The sequence below is a fragment of the Antennarius striatus genome, chromosome 4 (assembly GCF_040054535.1).
Source record: "Antennarius striatus isolate MH-2024 chromosome 4, ASM4005453v1, whole genome shotgun sequence".
Lineage (NCBI taxonomy): Eukaryota > Metazoa > Chordata > Actinopteri > Lophiiformes > Antennariidae > Antennarius > Antennarius striatus.
In genome coordinates this window covers 20,293,038-20,313,097 of record NC_090779.1, presented here as the reverse complement: position 1 = coordinate 20,313,097, position 20,060 = coordinate 20,293,038, and the positions used below count along the sequence as shown (strand labels likewise).

Sequence of the window (20,060 nt, the reverse complement as noted above, 5' to 3'; positions counted from 1 at the left end):
ACACACACACACACACACACACACACACACACACACACACACACACGCACACGTTTTGCAGGTATGTGCCTGCCCTGGTAAAATGTCATACATCACATCCATTCAAGCTTTCGTCAGCCACTCATGTGTCAGCACATCATAATTTCATGTGTTAGGAGGAAGCAGCAAAACCACACAACAGCTATAATCAAAACCACAGCACAAGGTTTTTTCAATTTTTCTTTTTTATTATTGCTGGAGCAAAATAACAAATTATAATCCCAAACATTCAAACAAAGCAACGATAGACTCACAACATATTTTGGCAGAAATAAACCAATGTGGACCAGGATATAATTTAAAGGTAATTACAGGCATTGTTAAAACAGAGTGCACATAAATCATAATTGCTCTTGCAATGCATGTTAGTAACATGTAAACTCATCATTCACAAGTAAGACTTAGACTGCTAGTGAAATGGAATTGCATTTGGTCATTTGGAATTGCAGTGCGTCGTCACTCACACACCTCCTCATAGACGTAATTGCTGCTTATATTACATAAGAACAGATCCACGTGGTTTCAGGTCCATGTGTGGTTTAGACTTCTTGTACTCTGGCTGCACTATATTCCACTGATATTATCTTCTGGTCTCAGTTGATTAATTTATACAAGCTGCTTTATAATAGCACCCTTTATAAAGAGTTCATATAGGGTTTCAATTTCAAGTCTTCAGTCCTAATAAGTCAATAATGATTCAATAATGACTTATTTTAATTCATAAATTTCTACAATTATATTTTAGTTAATTTTGATGCCATTTAAATAGGTATGTTATTAAGCTAATAAATGATACTGACAGCTGATATTAATAGAATGTATTTTTTGCAGCAGCTATATTTAGTCATAAAGTATTTGAGAAATAATAAATTTGTAGGTGATGATGCTAAAAGTCAAGTCAGGGGATTTCCAGAGACCTTCTGCTCATTTTACAGGTGTATTACATTCACACAGCAATCTATTCTACTATACTAAGACTTTTTACTCAAACCAAGTTGATGCTTTATAAAAAGTCAGGATTAGAAAAAACAGCATCTTATCTTATCTTATCCTTTATAAATTTTAGTCTGGTCCAGAAATGTGTGCCAACAGACATAACATTGCAGTTCTTAAGCCACAACACTAATATCCCAAAATAAATTTATTTAGCGTTAATGAGGCCATTACTAACCCTTTCTAAAAGACAAAGTGGCAGCAACTAATGACATTGCTCAGATATTGAGTCAAAATAATGAATTGTATACCAAAAAGCAGTGAATGTATATGGCATAAAAAACCCACAAATGCTTATTATTGTGTATAAGCTTTGTGACATCTCAAGAACAGACATGTGAGAGTAGCTGGAAAGCAATGCAACTGTAAGGATCTTGACAGCCATGTAAAATTGTAGGAGCTGACCTTGATTAGACAGACATACTTGACTTAATCCATTATCTATGAAGCCTTAACATGTGGTGCTTAGCCCTTAAAGCCTAAGGATGTCACTCTCATGCAGGTGGGGATGATGAAAAAGTTACACATGAAAAATATCGCCGGCAAGACTTTGATGCTAGAATCCTTTCATTTCACGACCCCGGGCATCATGATGTGGGAAATACAAATATGTTGAAAGGAGATGGATGCGGATACAGTAGCAGAGCCTTGTGATTGGTCACTTTAAGCCTTCATTTAAATATGTTTAGGGTCGCACACCTGCTAATGGAGAGAAAGAGAGAGACATAAAAGATTTATGAGTCGATGCATCCATCAATTAAATGTACATAAAAATTTTATTATGTGCTAAATAAGACAAGTCCCTGCTAGTCAAAGCTTTACATCTATACCGCTGTGTGTGCATGTTTGTATGGAGACCAGAATAAGAACCCTGCAGTCAAAGTCAGTGTCATTTGCCCTTTGTTTCATACCACAGTGGTCTATTTCTGATGAGGTAGCAGTGAGGTCACAAACGAAGCCTGCTATTTAGGATCGAAGGTGGAACTCAAGTCCTGTTCTGTTCCTATTGTTTATGCTTTGGCTCAAGCTTCAGGAGGTGAAAGACAGCTTTACTCAGCTATCATCAGCAAATGTTTAATGTTTTTTGTTCAGGATTAGTGCAAATTTGAGCCGTCCCTCTGGACTGCAGGGACACGTTAGCTCTTTATCTTTGCCACTGAGTGAATAAGCCCGGTGATCAGGTCTGATCTGCTGCTTAAACAGTTAGTAATCCTGCCTAGCAGCCAATTGTAATGTGACAATCAAGCAGCTGCACTCTGGAATGCTTAACATCTCGCTGGCACGCTGCGTGGCATTGGACAACCCAGATGCCACAGCGTGAGCGGTGGACTGCAAAGAGACGACAGGAGTCAGTAAGGATCTTTATACCAGGAAAAAAGGTCAGGGTGAGGGTTTTTTTTAAATATAGACCATAGTGCTAAAGAGCTGAGACTGTGCCCAAGATTTTCAACAGCAGATTTGATTTACAGTGAACAGCTTGTCTGGCGCAAAGAACGTTTGGCAAGTTCCAGCGGTTATGAGAACACAGGGAGCAATAAATCAGTGAAGGTCTACCCCCCCTAGGAAATGTTTTGAAGGACAGACACACTACATTTAAACTTTGCTTCGATAAACTTTGTTTTTTCATGAAGTATGAACACCTACAAAGAAGAAGCTTCTATGTATGTGAAACTATATTCCGTAGTTTCAAGTTTTATTCAAAGCTAAGCAAACTGACTACAAGATCTATATGTATATCGTTTCAGAGTAACTTTTAAATAAATGATAAAATGTATTTGGTTATGTCCAAACTTACCATTCGTAGCAAACTTGCTCTTGCCTCCTACTGCCACCTGCAAAAAAGATAAGGAGGAAAAGATGAAATAAAGGAAGGTGAGAAGAATAAATAAGGATGAATGAAGCTAACATAGATTGTAATATTGTATTTTAAATCATTATTAACCTCATCTGTGGATCTTGGACCAAGAGAGGTTGGAGTGATGAAATATTTATTTTAGCAAACATGCTGGGAAAATGTGCTCATAGCCTTAAAAATGGGCTACCGTCTCTCTCATACACATAGAATTTCTTTTTTAAATCTTATTAAAGACAATAATGTGTTATATCCTCTCTGCAATGCCAATGTCTTAGCATGAAGCAGCTGTGCACTGTGCAGCCAAAAGATTCAATGCTATATAGATCACCGTCATTGATAGAAGAATAATTTGAACCAAAGTTTTATGTTTGTCATCAAAACCAGTGAAAACTAATGGCGGCATGTAGAATAATTTTTACTCTATATTATAGTACAGGGGCAATAAGTGATAAAAAAAATCCAACCAAAGGCAGCCAACGTCTTCAGCACATAAAAGTTATTTAATTTCAGTTCAGGCAACTCAAAGATTTTGATTTAAAAGAAATTAATGGCTTCAGACTAATGAGATGTTAGGAACTGTGTGGAAATTATTTCTGTGGTGAAGGGGCTGACTTGCCCCCCCCCCCTTGACTCCCCCCTCCAACAACTGAAAGACCAACATAGATCATAAACTGACTGCCAATGCAAATCATCTGCTCTTTTTTAGTTATCGCATCAAAAGAAAAGTCCCTCAGTAGTTTCACCACCATACAACGAGACCATGAAACCTATTCCTGGTCACCTATGAATCCCATCTGAATCTTTATTAGTTTGATTTTTATTTCATAGTTATTTTTGATAAATGTTTCATTAATGGTGGTTTTCTTCTGTTATACCAACTGTCAAAAGAGACTTTTCCCACCTTCACCCTCACCTCCAGCCTTTTATAGTTCCTGGTAACCCCAGTGCATAGACTTCAGATGAATTCCTGTTTTTAGCTCTGCAAAGACTGAACTGAAGCAAACAACATTGACAGTGTTTCCAGAGTGAAATCAAACTATTTTATCTGTCAAGGTGTACTGAAACAACTGAGCTAAACACACTGTAAATCTCATACAGCCTGAGAGAGGATGGGCAGATGTAGTAGAAGCATCTTAATCTCATAAAACGTACCAAAAACAATTTTAAAATGTCCAATTTAAATAAAACTTTTTGAAAAAGGTCACTCTGGCAACACTGATCCGAATCATAGATGTGCTGAAACGATGAAAACAGCGTGAACACCACAAAGATCAATCGTTCTGCTAATGCAATGTGCTTTGAGTGTTGCTGCACACAGATCCACAAATTACCTCTTTCACCTGTTTATTACTGAATGAAACAAACAAACAGAAACGAGTCAATTTCAGTGCATTATAACATTTACATCACCGTAGAGGTGTGTGTGTGTGTGTGTGTGTGTGTGTGTGTGTGTGTGTGTGTGTGTGTGTGTGTGTGTGTGTGTGTGTGTGTGTGTGTGTGTGTGTTTTACCTTGACAGGTGCAGACCCTTTCTTGGCTTCCCACATTCCGCGTTTGCTACCAATTTCACTCGGCTTCACATCCTGCGACAAATAAAATCAACCATGACAACACAGCCGTGACAGAAACTGCATAGCAGCATTAAAATACTCAGCCACAGTCTCATGTTGAGAATTCTGAGCTACTTTTAACTTTTTTTTATCCTTGTTACTAGATAGCTTTAATCTTTATTAATACATTATAATATGAATACCATTAAAAGTATAGAATTTGCTCTCCAAGCAGGAAAAAATCTTCTTCTTTTTTTTTGGATTAACAATAAATAATAAAATGGGAGAAGTATAGAGAGAAGACGAGAGAGAAAAAAGTTCAGAGTAAAACAACTTAATTTCAAATATTTATTCAAATATTTATCTTTACCTCTGATTTTTGTCAAAAAAATCATTAGAGTACATTAGAATAGTGTAGTGGAGAAAAAAAAAGTTAAAAAAACAAACAAACTCCAAAATAACGTGGAATAAAATAATTAATACAGATACAAAAAATGCTCAAGTACTTCAGTACAATGCTAGAGCTTTTGTACTTGATTACTTTCTTCTGGTGCATCCTTTTTTATTTCTTCAGAATATTATATAATATTATAAGCAAATTCATTCCTTTACCAGTTTGACGAGTGGAAAGTTTGAGTCAGGACAGCTGATGAAAGGAGCGTAAGAAGAAAGAAAGCAGCATAAAATCAAGTACAGTCAACACACAGAACAACAAAGAAGCAGAGGGATATAATCATGCATGAAGTTGCTCTACATGTTAATCCCATCATATGGTGTCACAGCATAAGTAAAACGAAGGTCTATAACTGCTCTTCCAGCCAAGACATGTGACATGCAAAACTTGTCACTCGTAAATTTCCGTTCAGAACAATGTCACACGTTGGCCAGCGATGCTATTGAAAGGGGACATACTGTAATGTCTCCAGAAGGCCTGGTAGGATTAGCAGGAGGTGATCTACTTTAAGAAAAGGACAAAGTGTCTTGAAGGTACCTATTAAAAAATTGTCTCACCCCACTGGCACCGTACGATAACTAAATTAAAATGTGATCATGATGCCTATCTGAGTGACCAAAGGGAAGAAGATTGAAATAGTGTATAAATATGTTTTAGCTCATCAATCAAAATTGATACTGCATGTTTCTGGACTGCAGTTAGTCTTCAAATACCTACATAGACTCCTGAAACATATCATTATCAAACTTGACAAATCATTGATTTGTGGTTTGACTGTTACAGATAACAATGAGAATAATTTTCTTCTTCTACTCAGTCCTTTAGAGACGAAAAAAACTTTGAGCAGCAGTGAAAAATACACAGAAGGTTCTGGAGCTGTGCTTGCAAACTGTCCATGTGGTGTCACTACAGACTAGACAGAATCCTTTTGAGTCTTGGGAGCTCGGCCAAATAAAAGACCGGCATGCTGACGTGCAAATGAGAAAATTAGCAAGTACAGAATATCAAGGGATTACTGATATGATGTTGTGTGTTATTTACAGTAGAGTGCTTATCAAGGCCTTACTGCTGGCTTTGCTGGTGCTGGTGCTGGTGCTGGTGCTGCTGGTGCTGGTGCTGGTGCTGGTGCTGCTGTCCTCTCCTCCTCTGCAGGCTTTGCCATCCACTTGTTGACACGTCCAGTCACACCTCCTTTGATGCTGGCCAAATCCTGGGAAAAAAAACATTTCATTCTTTCTTTCCTTCTTTGCTGTAACATCCGATGTCACTTAAAACTACAATTTCATTTTTATAAAATGACAAAAGACCTAAATAACTTTAGGAACATCTGGTGTCACAAAAATGTCCTGTGCACTTTAGTTGATGATCAACTCACTTTTGCAAACTTCCTGATATAATGCACTAATTTTTAAATTGTATTTCCTTTTATTTATTGGTTTTTAGTGTTTTTGAAGCACTTTAGTGCTTTCATCTAATGTAAAATTGTAAAAGTTTTGAATGTGATTAAGGTGTTTTTGCAAAAATTAAAAAAAATCTTTATTTCTTTATTTCTCTCACCTTGTTGGCAGGGGCTGGACTTTCAGAGGGGCTGCCAATGTTGCCTTTCTCCCACATGTTCTTGATGCTGCGTGTGCCTCCTGTAGGAATATCTGCCACTGCAGACTTGGGGGATTTTACTTCTTTATTTCCCTGTAGAAACAAAGAATGAAGTTTTAAATGGGACACCAGAATAACTAACTGTCAGCTTACCCATCAGGGGTCACCATAGATTGTCATCCTTTTCCATGTTAGCCTATTTTCCGCATCATCATCCTCCAACATCAACTGCCCTCGTGTCTTCCCTCACTACATCCATCTACCTTCTCTTTGCTCTTCCTTTTGCCATCTTGCCTGGCAGCTCCATCCTCAAAGCCCATTTATCAATATACTGAAAATCTGCCCTCTGGACATGTCAAAACCACTGAAGTTTGCTCTCTCTACGTTTGTCTGCAAAACATCTCACCTTGGCTGTTCCTCTGATGAACTCATTTCTGATCCAATCCAACCTGATCACTCCTAGAGAGAAAGTCAACGCCTTCATTTCCTCAACCTCCAGCTTGACTTCTTGTTTTCTTTTCAGTGGCACTGTCTCTAATCCGTCCATCATGATTGTCCTCACCACTGTCTCTAATCCGTCCATCATGATTGTCCTCACCACTGTCTCTAATCCGTCCATCATGATTGTCCTCACCACTGTCTCTAATCTATTCATCATGTCTGTCCATACCACTGTATTATAAACCTTCCCCTTCATTCTGTCACATCAGACACCCGACACTTTCCTCCACCCATTCCACACTGCTTGGATCTTTTTCTTCACCTCCTTACCACCCTACAGGGCTACAGTTGACACTGACTTGTGTCCCCGTTCGTCCGTTTACCTTCAAACTAGTGGCTAAAACTAACTCCACTAACCTCTTACAGTAAAGTCTTGAACATACAAAAATTCTAGTATTTTAATAATAGTAATTTTTAATGTTTTTAATTTTAGGACTGCTACATGTACTGTACATGAGTATTTTCAGTTTCAGTAGATGTTCAGGTAAAGATGATGAATAATATTGCTGAATCTCACCTGGATGGCAGAGGCATACTGGTCCATTCTGTTGCCTATCTTGGAGACAATTGGGGTGTGAGACACTCTTGGCACGGTGCTGAGTGGATGAACAACACATCAGATATTAGCATGAGTCCCTAACATAAGACTAACTGATTCATTTTCATCTTTTTACTTTAAAATATCTGTAATTTCTCACCTTTTCTGGGCTGATTTGTTTAAGAATTCTGCCTTTTCCCCAATCTGAATGTAGAAGCAGAATTTTGAAGTTATAACTCAGCTTCTCATTCACACACACAAATCAGTTCAGACACGATCAAGCTGTCCTAACTTCTTCCTAGTGTCTACTATGACCTCCTCGAGAGTCAGACCAATCCGTTCCTGCAGAGATATGTTTGTATTTGGATGATGTGTGGGTTGCTGCTGAACCAAACATCTGACACACACACACACACACACACACACACACACACACACACACACACACACACACACACACACACACACACACACACACACACACACTGAGTACAGCATATTGCTAAAGTCAATCACCTCAACAGATGTAACAAACATGTTTTATCTGTTCAAACTACAACCTACAAAAGCAAATTGAGGTTTTACTGAATTTATGTTCTGAACTATTTATGGTGAATTATTTATCACTTTAAACATTTTTACTTAACTGGCAGCAGCGACTTGACTGGAAATCAAGTGAGTCAAAACCCACCTTTGATGAACCTTTGGGACTGATAGCAAAAGCTGGCTTTGACGACTCTTCCTCCTTCTGCTTCTTCCTCTCGGCAGCCTCTGCCCTCCTTTTCTCTATCTCCTCCCTCATCTTTTTCCTTTCCTCCTATAACAAACTCCATTATTTAGTTGCTGTAATCACAGCCACAGGCCTGTTGTGCTGTATAACTTCCTCTTCTTACAAGAACTCACTTGTTCCCTGGCCTTCTTCTCTTCCAGCTCCTGTTTTCTCTGCCTTTCTTCCTCCTCCATGATTTTTTTCCTGTCCTCTCTCTTCTTCTTCAGCTCTTCCAGCTCAGCCTCTGCGTCCTGCTGCTTCAGCTTCATCTTCTCAAGCTCCTCGCTTTCGGCATCGTTTCGTCGACGCTTCAGTTCTTGCAGCTTTCGCTCGGCCTCCCGTCGCTCTGCTTCTTCTGCCTTGGTGGAAGGAGCGTTGTCCCTGCTCACCAGGACACAAGTATTTATTAACATGTTCATATTTTAGCAAATCTATGCATTAACACTGTAATTACAACTCAACAGAGTACAGCTAAGGCTTGTGGGAACGTTCCTGCTTTTAGTTTAGTTCCCCCTCTTCAATTATTGTCCTCTGGGGACCATGAATGTTTTTAATACATTTCATGGCAATCTCAACAAAATTTTTGAGATAGTTTATTTAATCTCAACTGATTGCATTCCATAGAGCCACGTAGCTACAATAGCTTTAAACACACACAAGCATGCACACACATACACACACACACACACACACACACACACACAAGCAAGACTGTCTATAACTCAGTGCCTTTAAATAACAGCAATTATGAGCAAGTTCCAACCAGAGTATTGTTGAGACTTTATATGACATTTTCCAACTGTACCTTGATGTCTTTTCTATTTTCTTAAGTTTATTCTCGATGAATGCTCCGCCCTGTTTGGTTGGCTCATTCTTGTGAACAGAGGAAACAGCGTTAGACATCATCTCCATTTCCACTTGTATTTTCCACATTAGAAACAAATGCATTACTTTATTTCTGAAAGGCTTCAGCTTACCTTTTCTTTCAAACCAAATCTCCTCGGCTTCTCTTCCTTTAAATAAAAGACAGAAATGGAGGGAAAGTATTGACAGCTGTATGTATATATGCAAAAGAAACCTTTATCATACATGAGCATTACTATGGAATCAATGAATGATTTGAAAGAAAATCCCTGATCAGCAACATCCTTAGCTTATGGTCAAAATGCCAAATCACGATACCTCCTCTTTCTTCTTATTCTCTTCCATCTCTCTCTTTTTGCGCTTGTCATCTTCTTGTTTCTTCTTCTCCTCAGCCTCTTTTTTTCGCTTTTCCTCCTCCTCCTTTTTCTTTTCTTCTAGTTCCTTTTTTCGTCTCTCTTCCTCTTCTTTCTTCTTCTTTTCCTCCAGCTCTTTCTTCTTTTGCTTTTGTTCCTCCTCTTTTTTCTTCTTTTCTTCCATTTCCTTTCGGAGTTTTTCCTCCTCTTCTTTCCTCTTCTTTTCAAGCTCCTTCTTGCGCTTTTCCTCTTCTTCTTTTTTCTGTCTCTCTTCCATCTCCCGTTTCTGTTTCTCCTCTTCTTCTTTCTTCATTTTTTCCTCCATTTCATTTTTCTCTTTTTCTACTTTTTCCTTTTTCATCCTCTCTTCCATTTCTTTTTGTTGTTTTTCTTCTTCTTCTCGTTTCTTCATTTCCTTTTCCTCCATTTGCTGTCTTTCTTCTTCTTCCTTCTTGAGCTTCTCCTCCATTTCCTTTTTCTGCTTTTCTTCTTCTTCCAACCTCAATTTTTCTATTTCTTTCTGCCTTTCTTCTTCTTCCTCCATCCTTAACTTCTCCTCTATTTCTTGTTTTTGTTTTTCTTCCTCTTCCATCCTCAGCTTTTCTCCTCTTTCTTTTTGCTGTCTTTCCTCCTCTTCATTCATCTTCTTTTCTTCTTCATCCTTGTCAACATCAGGAACAGTTTCCTCTTTGGCATCATTTATTCCTAAATCAGGTTGCTCCACATCTTCTGCTGCTGAAATCTTCTCCTTAGTTTCCTCCTACAAAATAATTGACATTTGTTTTGTACCAGTGATGCATTAAAGTAAAGTTAGTAGAACAAGTAAAATAACAGAAAACCTCTTTTGTTGTGCTCACTGTTCTTGATTCCTCGGCAGATTCCTGTCAAGAAAAAAGAAAACATGAACAATAGAGCAAAGTCTCACTCAAGTCTTCTACACAGCATCAGACATTCCCCTTACCTTCTCATCTTCCTTCTCTTCCTCTTCTTCTTTCCTCAAGGGGTCTGCATCTGTGTCTACCACCTCCTCTTTGGCTGGTTTCTCCTCCTCTTCCTCTTTATCTTCCTGTCTGTTGGTGCTGATGGAGGACTGTTCTTCCTCGGTCCCATTGGTGGTGCCGTTCATGGCATCTAATTCCTTCTGCCTCTCCACAGCCTCCTTCATTCTCTTCTGCCTGCGTTCTTCTCTTTTGGCGAGGCGGTCGAGCAAAGCTTGATCATCTTCGGCGCTGATCGTGGTGGAGGACTCCGTCATGCTGTAAGGACATGAAATACACACAAAATGCAAGTCTGATCAAAGTTGAATCTCGAAATCACTGTCCAAATTTTTTTAAATTTAACACAACAGAACATAGTTAGAGGTTTGTGTCCAGATTTTGACCACATCACTCACTAGAAATTATTTTACCCAGAAATGGCAGTGACGAGCAAAAATTTTGAACTTGAAATCTTGAACTTGAACCTCAAACTGGGCCTACGGATGGATGCTGTGGTGAATTAGTAGGCAGCAGTTTGTATGCAGGAGTTTTCCAGAGACAGGGGGATATATTTGCAGTTTAAATACAAATGTACCTACATGTATGACGGGCTAATCAGCAACACTACCACCGACATAAGCTGCATAGCCACGATGTAGTTTGATTCTTTTTCTAGTCCAGGGAATCCTAGAGGCTTGAGGATTATCATGTAGTGGGAATAGAATACTGTAAATCCAGCCAGATTACTAGCCAAGCTACACCTCTGGACTGTCCAGCTAATTACTGAATCTTGTCTTTTCCTGGTTTCCTGGTTTTTCCCAAAACACCGATACTCATTTATTATTTTCATCCAACCTGTTAGTGTCAATCACGTCTGCAGTCCCAGCCTCCTCTGCTTCCCTCATCTTCTTCCTCTCCTCCCTTGCTTGTCTTCTCCGCTCCTTGGCCTCCTCATCATCATCATCATTAGCGTAACCCACACTGGGGTATCACAAAGACAAAGAAACGGTATCCGTCATCACAAAGGAAAATGTTATTGACATTCAGATTCTAATACCGCTATGGCTTAAAAAACTTTAAACATCCCTTATAGTTCTGATATAAAGAACACCCGATAGACCTGGCGTGTAGAGACATTTGAGAAACTGAGGAATAAGGAATGATCCAGTAGAAGTGCTGTCAGCGAAAACAACATGATGAGAAAGAGGAAGATGAAGAAACCATCCTGAATATATCCACGGTAGGATTGTGTGGATGTACCGGGGATGGTGTGGAAACCTCATTGGGTATATTCTCCCTCTGCTGTTCCTGATTCTGCTGCACAATGCCTTACAGATGTGTGAGAGGATGAGCTGATGGAAACCACAAAAATCCACCGGTGGGCCTGGTTTGTCCAGATAAAACTTTGAAGGGATAATTCTGTTTCATGCAAGTTCGTCCAAAAGTATCAGCAAGTTTGAGAGCGCTGTACAAAACCTTGGTTATATTTCTGGACAACCAACACGGTGGGTCAAGAAACGAAACAAATTAAGGGAAATATGCTGACAGTTTATTGGATAACAAGAGAAACTAATGAGCTGACATCTTAGACTCATAAAGATTGGGAATGCTGAAACAAAAGTGGCAGTCGAAACATTCCAGCATCTGCAGCATTTCCTTTGGCTCCACTGACTGCTGAGAGTCTGGGTTGGTGCTACTGGCAGAGCTGGCTGCAGGCCTGTGAGAAAATGGTTAGGAATGTGCTGCTTTTCCAGTTTGGCTCTGATCGGACATCTGATATAACAGCTACTGACTTTTAAAGTAGAAAAAAAACCCCCATATACTGTGTTAAGATGTGACACAGTACCACCCATTAAAAAATGTGCTGATTATATCCTATATTTGTTTTCAGGAAATCTAATAATGAAAAGCATTCTGTATTACATCAGTTTTTGATACGGCTATCCCTTCCATGGGATAGGCATATCAACAAATTTAATGAAAAGTTTAATGACGCTGATGTGGTGATCATTTTGACTGAGATTGGAGTTTATTTAGCCAACTTTTTTAAATATTCCAGTTCAAGTGGAGTATTCCTGCATTCCCATACAACTTATGTCCCCCTAGACCATTTTCATTTTTGTTTTATAATGTCATAAGATGCAGTACGTCTAAATTACTGAGTGTCTCTGTTTAGAACATAAGATAAGTTAAGCCTTTATTAGTCCCTCAGTGGGGGAAATTTCCACAGACTTTGTCTGAACAACCTCTAAGGTGAGGTTGGGAAATGACTTCTGGAAATTAAATTAATCTAAAAAATAATTAGAAATGGGAAGTGAAAAATTTGGAACCCATTATGTTAATATAAACAGTGTTCTGCTTTAGAAACAGACGTGTTTTGTTTTTTTTTCCACACAGCACCGTAGGCTTGTAGATTGAAGTGTAATTACCGGAAACAGCACATGTGGTTCCTAAGAGTGGATTGATGTCCGGGTGTTTTGATCTTAGACGTTTCACTCACCCTTGAGCTTCGAGGCGCATCTGTTCCCTCCTCTGCCTCCTCAGCTCCATGCGGCGCTCAAAATCATCGTCCATGTCGTCTAGAAAGTTTCTCACTAAAAGACACAATTGCGATATCAAATCATTTTCAGTCCAATTCGTCTGTCGCATGTCAATTAGCCTCAGAAACGTGCTTGAAAAATCTTTTTTACACTGCATCACATGGGACATTTTTTTACAACACAGATAGATCCAGATAAGAAAGGATGATTCTCACTTTGTCACTGTGTTAATTATCCAGTGATGTGCATCATGAAACAATGTAAGCAGAAAAGATAACAGGTGAATGCAATTTAAAAAGCAATTTATATGGCTTTAGATCAGCAATATATCAAAGTGGAAAGGACCACCCACGACAGCATCATGACATGCATAGAAACATCAAGAACTCCATTCCTGTTGGTTTACAGTACCTTAACAGTAGCTGATGTTTAGTCCATGAACAGCAGAGTCCCTTCTCTTCATATATCAACTTCTACAGTCTGGTTTATGTCTCAGCTGTTCTGCAGCACAAAGAATTTCTTCTTGTTCTTTCACTGACTTTAACTACCAGAAAAGGCAAAGCCTGCCTCTGTCCTCCCCTCTCTCTCTCTCTCTCTCCCTCTCCTAACATCTCCCTCCTCCTCGGAATGACTGCTGTTCTCTCCTTCCGTCTCATTTTCCCCTCCCTGTTCTCAAGCCGTTTCTCTTGTCTAGTTTATCTTCATGATTGTCTTATGTGTTTACTTCTTGACAAAAGCATCAGTGTTTTAATTAATCCTGACTTCCCCATCAAGTAATTTCATCCCTCTTGAAGTATACCCACTACCCTCGATCTCCTCCAACTCTGTAGTCTTCTGAAGCCCTTTCAACCTGTTCCCACAGCTCACACTCTAATTCATCTGTAAGACCGCTGTCAGTGCAGTCTTCTCTCCACACATCTGACGAGATTAACACACACACACCTCAATTTGTCAGTCATTCAAAAACAGTTACTTCTCAAACATGGATGGACCACCACAGTGTAAGTTTGGCTTTTTTGCTGAGACATATAAGATAAAACAAGAGTTACAGAATTACAAAGAATAGGACATACTGATAATACTCATTTCCTCTATTGTTAAAAATTCTGCCAGTGACAAAACTGTGAGTAAAATTGTTTTGTTTAAGTACTTGATGAAGAACATTGATGAGCATGTTTTGCAGGAAGCATGCTCCATATTTATGGCTCGATTCAGGGATGAAATATTAAAGAAAATATATCTCCCGTCTATTTCAGAACGATTGAAAACAGAAGCATATGTGCAAGAGTCTTCAATGGAGGGAAACGTGTATCGTCTTGACCTCACGCATTAGTCCTCTTCATCGATAACCAGGCAGATGTGATGGAGTAGGAGGACATAACAGTTTAGCCTTTACAATGGCTGAGACCATATACAGACACAAACAGTATCAGATTAAGTTCCTTCTCTAGAGATGCAACAAGATAATCAAAAACCTCCCTGGAAAAGGATGAAACTGTTGTATGAATCTCCTCAACTGAGGTGATGATGTCAATAAAAACTCCAAGCATTAAAGGATTTTAAGACTAGAGGGAAGAAAAGTATATACCCGCAAAGCACTTTCTAACCAGTATGTGCAAAAGATCCTAAATAAACAGCCTTTCCATGTAGTTACTCTTTGAATGACTCTTGTTAAAATTTCAATTTATGGTATTAAGAATTGCTTAAAACCAGTGTTTTTCTCATTTTATCAGAACATGTATAAATCCTCAAACAACTATAGTTGTCATTAACAGTCATTTGAAAAACAGCTCCCAGTACAAACTGGACAGAATTGAGACTGCAAACTTTGGCCAAGGCAGTTCACTATCCTCACTGTATAAAAGAAGTCTGGATCATCAGGTTTGGAATATGACATGGATCCAGGTCAGACTTTAATCTGTCATAGATGAAGGATTTTGTGTATTTGTCTTTCCAACCATTGTTGGGATTGTTCAAGAAGCTGCAAAAATATTTCAAGTGTCTCATCCCATAATGCAAACAGTCCTAAAAAAAAAGTAGATGGGTGGAGATGATGATACTGATCACCACTTAAATCAAGTGGATTGGTCTTGGGGGTATAGTCTACTCTTCCTCTCCGGATCATTTAATCAAAATCCATAATTTTCTACAGGAACAGATAAACATGTAATGACACAACTACCACGGTGTAAAGATTATTGATGTCTAGAAGATCTTTCATTCCAGGCCTGTTGCACCTTTATTCCACTCTGATATCTGTCTGATTTGGAAATGAAAACTTAGTTAAACCCTAATTTTGTTTTTTTTGCATGGTTGATTTAGATTTAGAAAATTTAAGATGCTATTTGAAGATATATAAACTTTAAAGTAGGCTGAGGTTAGGGTGTGTGGCCTGTGTGTGAGTCCCACCACAGGATTCCCCTCCACTAAACTTAACCAAACACTAACATGGCATGTTTTAGGTCTCAGTGTGTCTGTATACAGTCGTATGTTAAAGTGAAGACATAACTGTCAAGTCATAGAGGTGACTTGCTGGGAAAAGAAAGATACCAAACACTGGATGTTAAACATTATTTAATGTGGTGTATCAAGAGTGGACAGGTTTAGGGTTCGTTCCAGACTCAACGGGTTAAGCACCATAAATACTGGTCTGTTTTTGAGCCAGAAACTGTAGCATGATGGACATTATGGAACAGCAAAGACTGACTGACCTGCAGGAAAAAGAAAACTCGGGATCCAGGCCTGTTTGGTTTGGCTTTGGTCCAGAAGGACTGGTACAGTTCTGTATTCTCAAAATCGGAAAACTCACCACTAGATAGAGGTGAATGACTTCTTACCCCCCCACTTTGTTCACCAATGTGGATGAACACACTAAGCACCCATAAATTAGGACCTATCCAAACCAGCTGTCCCATCAGTCACCAGGCAGGTCATTTATAGGGATTACATTTGTTGTCGCCCATAAATGTAAAATTCCCCACAGAATGAAGCAGTGATTATGTTGGCATTTTAGTTCAGACAAACTTTTAAACTGCCAGACGTGATTAGAATCTCATTGTTTATGTGTGGACGGCTTGTTATTTTCTCTCCATCAAGTGGTGCGAGTTCACAAATCATTCCGACATGATGGCTGTCCACAATCATTTGTGATTTACACAGAGGGCACTGATACTTCATGACCACTCTACTCTCAACACATTAAACATCGTAAAACATCATGAGGCGACATGTAACCAGTGCCAATAAGATGATTAACCCTCGCTCACTACCTGGCTGTGAATATAATATCTGAACTAGTCTTTATTTATCTCCACAGTCCCTGCATTTCCTGTGGTCTTTAGCTGTGTCACTGGAAGTATCTTTGCTGAAAATGAATGAACACACACTCATGCAGCTAGATGGGTAACACATTAACCTCCCTCTGGTATTAACATCCATTAACAACCAGGTTGCAAGAAAAGCAACGAGATTGTAAATAAGCTTATTTCCGAAATGTGAACAATTTAGGACACAATCGCTGTCACCAAACTAACCATTAGTTGAAAGAATGTTATCTCTTACCTCTGGCAGATAATGCTGCTCTATTTGCAGTTTAACTTTAAGCACAAAGAAATAAGTGAATATTAGAGCTGATGTAGTATTTGGAGTATTTGGAGGAGCTGCAGCTATAGCGGGAAAAAAAGAAAACAATATATTTTTACACAAGGATTAGACAGTTGAAATAGTCCAGAGCTATACTGATGCCAGCATGCTTCAGAGTGATATGAATTAAAGCATATTCAGGTAGTGTATGTAGATTTCTTTAATTTTATGCTGCTCATTGAAGTCAAATGGAGTTCATATTACATGTGAATGATGGACAGTCCTAGAAAAATTGTAACTGGTTAAATTATAGTATTTGTGACCCCTAAGGTCAGCTGATGTTTACTTCAAGCATTCCTCAAGCGGTTGACTGGAGGTTAAAAAGTTTAATCATTTTTTGAAATGGAATAAAACAAAAGCCTCCAAATAGATCTCCATAATTACATCAGCCACTCGATCCTGGTTGTGTCTCTACCTATCATAGAAGTGAACACACACCATTTAGCATATTGTCTGGCTTGAGAATGGACTGTGTGCCAATGTATTAATCAAACATCAAAAATGAGAAAAGACAGTTTTATGTTCTGGAAAGGATTCTTTCAAATGCATGATTTACAATGATCTGGCAATATACGATAGGTTCTGTCACCAACATTTATTTTAGACCTCTTTTAAGCTATTTTAGCTGCATAGTTGCACAAGTGGTGCACAGGGCAACATGAGTGTGTTCCATCTAATACAATACAAAGACTTGTGAAATATTTAGCATTGAAAGGAACACATAACCTCAAATAAACTAATTTTCCAAAAAAAATCAAACATGCTTTATGTGAAAAGATACAGAAAGTGGTTCAATGGGCTAATGGGCGAGTAAACATTTCCTGAGAGGTGTTTGCAATCAATCAAGAAGCTCCAGCTGCTAACTTCCATACATGACCAAAAATGGTCGTGGATGAAAAAGTCCCTTACCAGGATACAAATTCCACACAGTTTACAAGCCACACTATGCTGTAGTGGTGACCTTCTTCTGCTGCCTGATAAAATGTTTGTGGACAGTTTGGTTGAAAAGGAATGTGTGTCATTTTGTGTCAGATAAACATCAACTAACCAAGAGACAAGATAGCATCCTAACACCTTACAGCACACCTGCTCACAACTCGGCTATATCCACTCAATGCTCTTTGTCTTAATAAGTGAAGTAACACAATGAAGACGTCATTATTAACCGACAGGTGTTCCATGAAAATATGTAACTGTTGCTTCCTTGCTTTTAATAAAGATGTCAAATTTGACTGATTGTTGAAAGTGGAATTAAATGTTTTAGAACTGAAGAGTACTTTCCTTCTGGACTGGACACTTAATAGAAATAGATACAGTTATGTGCACTCCCTGTTCTGCATCACATCTGCTGAGATGGTGTACTAGGCCTCCTTTTAAGGAAGTACACAGGCAGTGTTGTAGCGTGTATGCTTGGCAAAGTGCAAGGCCATGGACAATGAGCATGGTTTATTCTAGAAAATACCTGCTGCTATACAAAGTGGTAATCCAAGAATAACTTATTTCCATTATGATTGCTATTAATCACTTTTCCATAGTGTTACCGGAATGAAAAAAAATACAGAGGCTGAAAGGCTAGTAGTCATGGCTGCTGTCAAAGGAAAACAGACAGCGACTGCTTGGTTCTCAATCAAAAAGTAGCTGGAAATTTAATCAAATAAATCCCAATCTGAATTATTCTAATTTTTAAGTCAATACCAGAGTAATTTAGACTACGTATCACTCTTGCATCGATGAAAGAAATGTTGTGTTTTGCTCACGTCTCAGTAGACTTGATGTTAAACTGATTACTGATGAACAACATTAATGTCAGAGCTGCTAACGCTCTCTTCTCTCCCTCCTGTAGATTGCTCATGTGGAAAACCTCCTCCTCTATTCTAATGTGTCCCATCTGCAGAACTAAAGGGCTTTCCTCTCTTCAAAGTGAGACTCATTTGTGCTCAGAATAAAACATTAGCAGCTGAATCTCCCCTGTATTTGTTTCTTATTTCAAAGATCCAATTCATTCATTTCCATTTAATGACTCAAATGATTTAGGAAGTCCTCTGTGATCATGGTCAAGAGATTGCTCCGATCCTACTCCTTCTTATTACAGACAACACTGATGTTAGGATAAAAATAATTTGATACAGATTTTTTATGGATGCTGAAAAGCTGTGTGTGTAGAATTTGTGGCAGGCTTGAAGTCAGCCTCTTATGCTTTTGCTTGTTTTACTGCACATGTGCATCTTTTCAATCTCAGCGAGACAAGAGGGAGGATGCTCTCAAAACCCAAAGTCATTTCCAGTCTCCAAAGAGAGAAGTTCACGTTCGTAACATCACACACTCCTACCCCATGTGGTTGTATCCTTTATCTTCAATACCATCTAAGGAATAGGAGTCTCACTTGGCATGTCAACAACCGCAAACAGCTTCTCTAAAGCCAGAAGTCTGTTCAGTGTATGAGTTACAGAAGCCAATGTCAAATACAGTATTAAATGCTGAGATGGACAGAGCAGATACAGGCGCAAAACTTCAAAGAGAGGGGGAAAGAGAAATGTACATGCATCACATTACAATGACTTCATGAATGGAAAAAAAGACATTTGTCACTTCCATGTGACAAATTGCAGAACATCTCTTATCCAAAATCATCTGGCTAAATGTACATCAGCCCATACATTCATCAAATATCCCATCAGATGTCGATGCTTGAAGACAAGCACAACTTAAGTATCCGTCAGTTTAAACGCTCAACAAATCACTACAAGCAAGTCACAAAAATCTTCCACTAAAATCACTCTAAATGCAATAAAGAAACATCCCACATTATCTACAGGTTACACATGATCATCATCAAACTTACCAGGCTGACAAACCAAAGTGACTTTTTTAATGCTGGAAGTCAGCAGAGGGAGAGCAAACAGAGGTTTATAAGCACAGCGTGGGGCGTTCAGCCCCGCCTACTCAAACCACATCTCAATGTAATTCCATTAATTCCTCTGCTTTACATGATCAGTTTCTATTTAATTATGTCTGAGATAAAATCTATAATATCTAAAACAGAATCTTCCCCAGCACATATCTGGAAATGAGAATCGTGTAGATTTGAGAGTATTTTCCACTTACTGTATTTAACCAAACAGCTCAAATGACTGAGAATGAAGGTATTGGTATGGACGAAAAGAACCAGGGTTTTTTTCCCCCCACTTTTCAACAGTGTCTATTTTTTTTTTAATAAAACTAAGATCCAAAAAATTTACATGTTTTCATCTGAGATAGTCTGCCTCTGAATCATGGCCACAGAGCTGTGGGTTTTTGAGAGATTATTGCCTTATGGTGGCTGTGTGAGCTCTACTAGTTCTCTAATGTATTTCCATTTCATGTGGACGCAATATCTGACATTGTAGGACA

General features: G+C 38.7%; 1 protein-coding gene across 5 annotated transcripts; it reads right to left on the bottom strand.

The window, feature by feature from the left end:
• Positions 1–212: 212 nt before the first annotated feature.
• Positions 213–19,545, bottom strand: cald1b (caldesmon 1b). Of its 5 annotated transcripts, none has more exons than XR_011035266.1 (18): positions 13,440–13,598; positions 12,989–13,082; positions 11,344–11,469; positions 10,473–10,767; positions 10,351–10,392; positions 9,477–10,271; positions 9,272–9,307; positions 9,100–9,167; positions 8,429–8,675; positions 8,217–8,342; positions 7,686–7,729; positions 7,505–7,583; positions 6,448–6,579; positions 5,957–6,100; positions 4,398–4,469; positions 4,219–4,237; positions 2,828–2,864; positions 213–1,734 (listed from the first exon to the last, which is right to left on the bottom strand). XR_011035266.1 is itself a non-coding variant. In XM_068314147.1 (17 exons), the coding sequence occupies exons 2-17, from the start codon at positions 13,060–13,062 to the stop codon at positions 1,718–1,720; spliced, it is 2,334 nt and encodes a 777-aa protein (XP_068170248.1). In that variant the 5' UTR covers positions 13,063–13,082; positions 19,513–19,545; the 3' UTR covers positions 213–1,717. The 5 variants fall into 5 exon arrangements, 3 of the variants coding, with proteins under 3 accessions (XP_068170248.1, XP_068170247.1, XP_068170249.1); XR_011035267.1 differs by having other exon boundaries at positions 213–1,731; XM_068314147.1 differs by lacking the exons at positions 4,219–4,237; positions 13,440–13,598 and adding an exon at positions 19,513–19,545.
• Between the last annotated feature and the right edge of the window lie 515 nt (positions 19,546–20,060).

Coding starts and splice junctions, on each gene's coding strand:
- cald1b (XM_068314147.1), bottom strand. CDS start 13,062: ATGGACGATGATTTTGAGCGCCGCATGGAGCTGAGGAGGCAGAGGAGG. Junction 9,168..9,271: donor GATTTGGTTTGAAAGAAAAG/GTAAGCTGAAGC, acceptor TCTGTTCACAAG/AATGAGCCAACCAAACAGGG. Junction 6,101..6,447: donor GTCCAGCCCCTGCCAACAAG/GTGAGAGAAATA, acceptor TTTTTTTCCCAG/GATTTGGCCAGCATCAAAGG.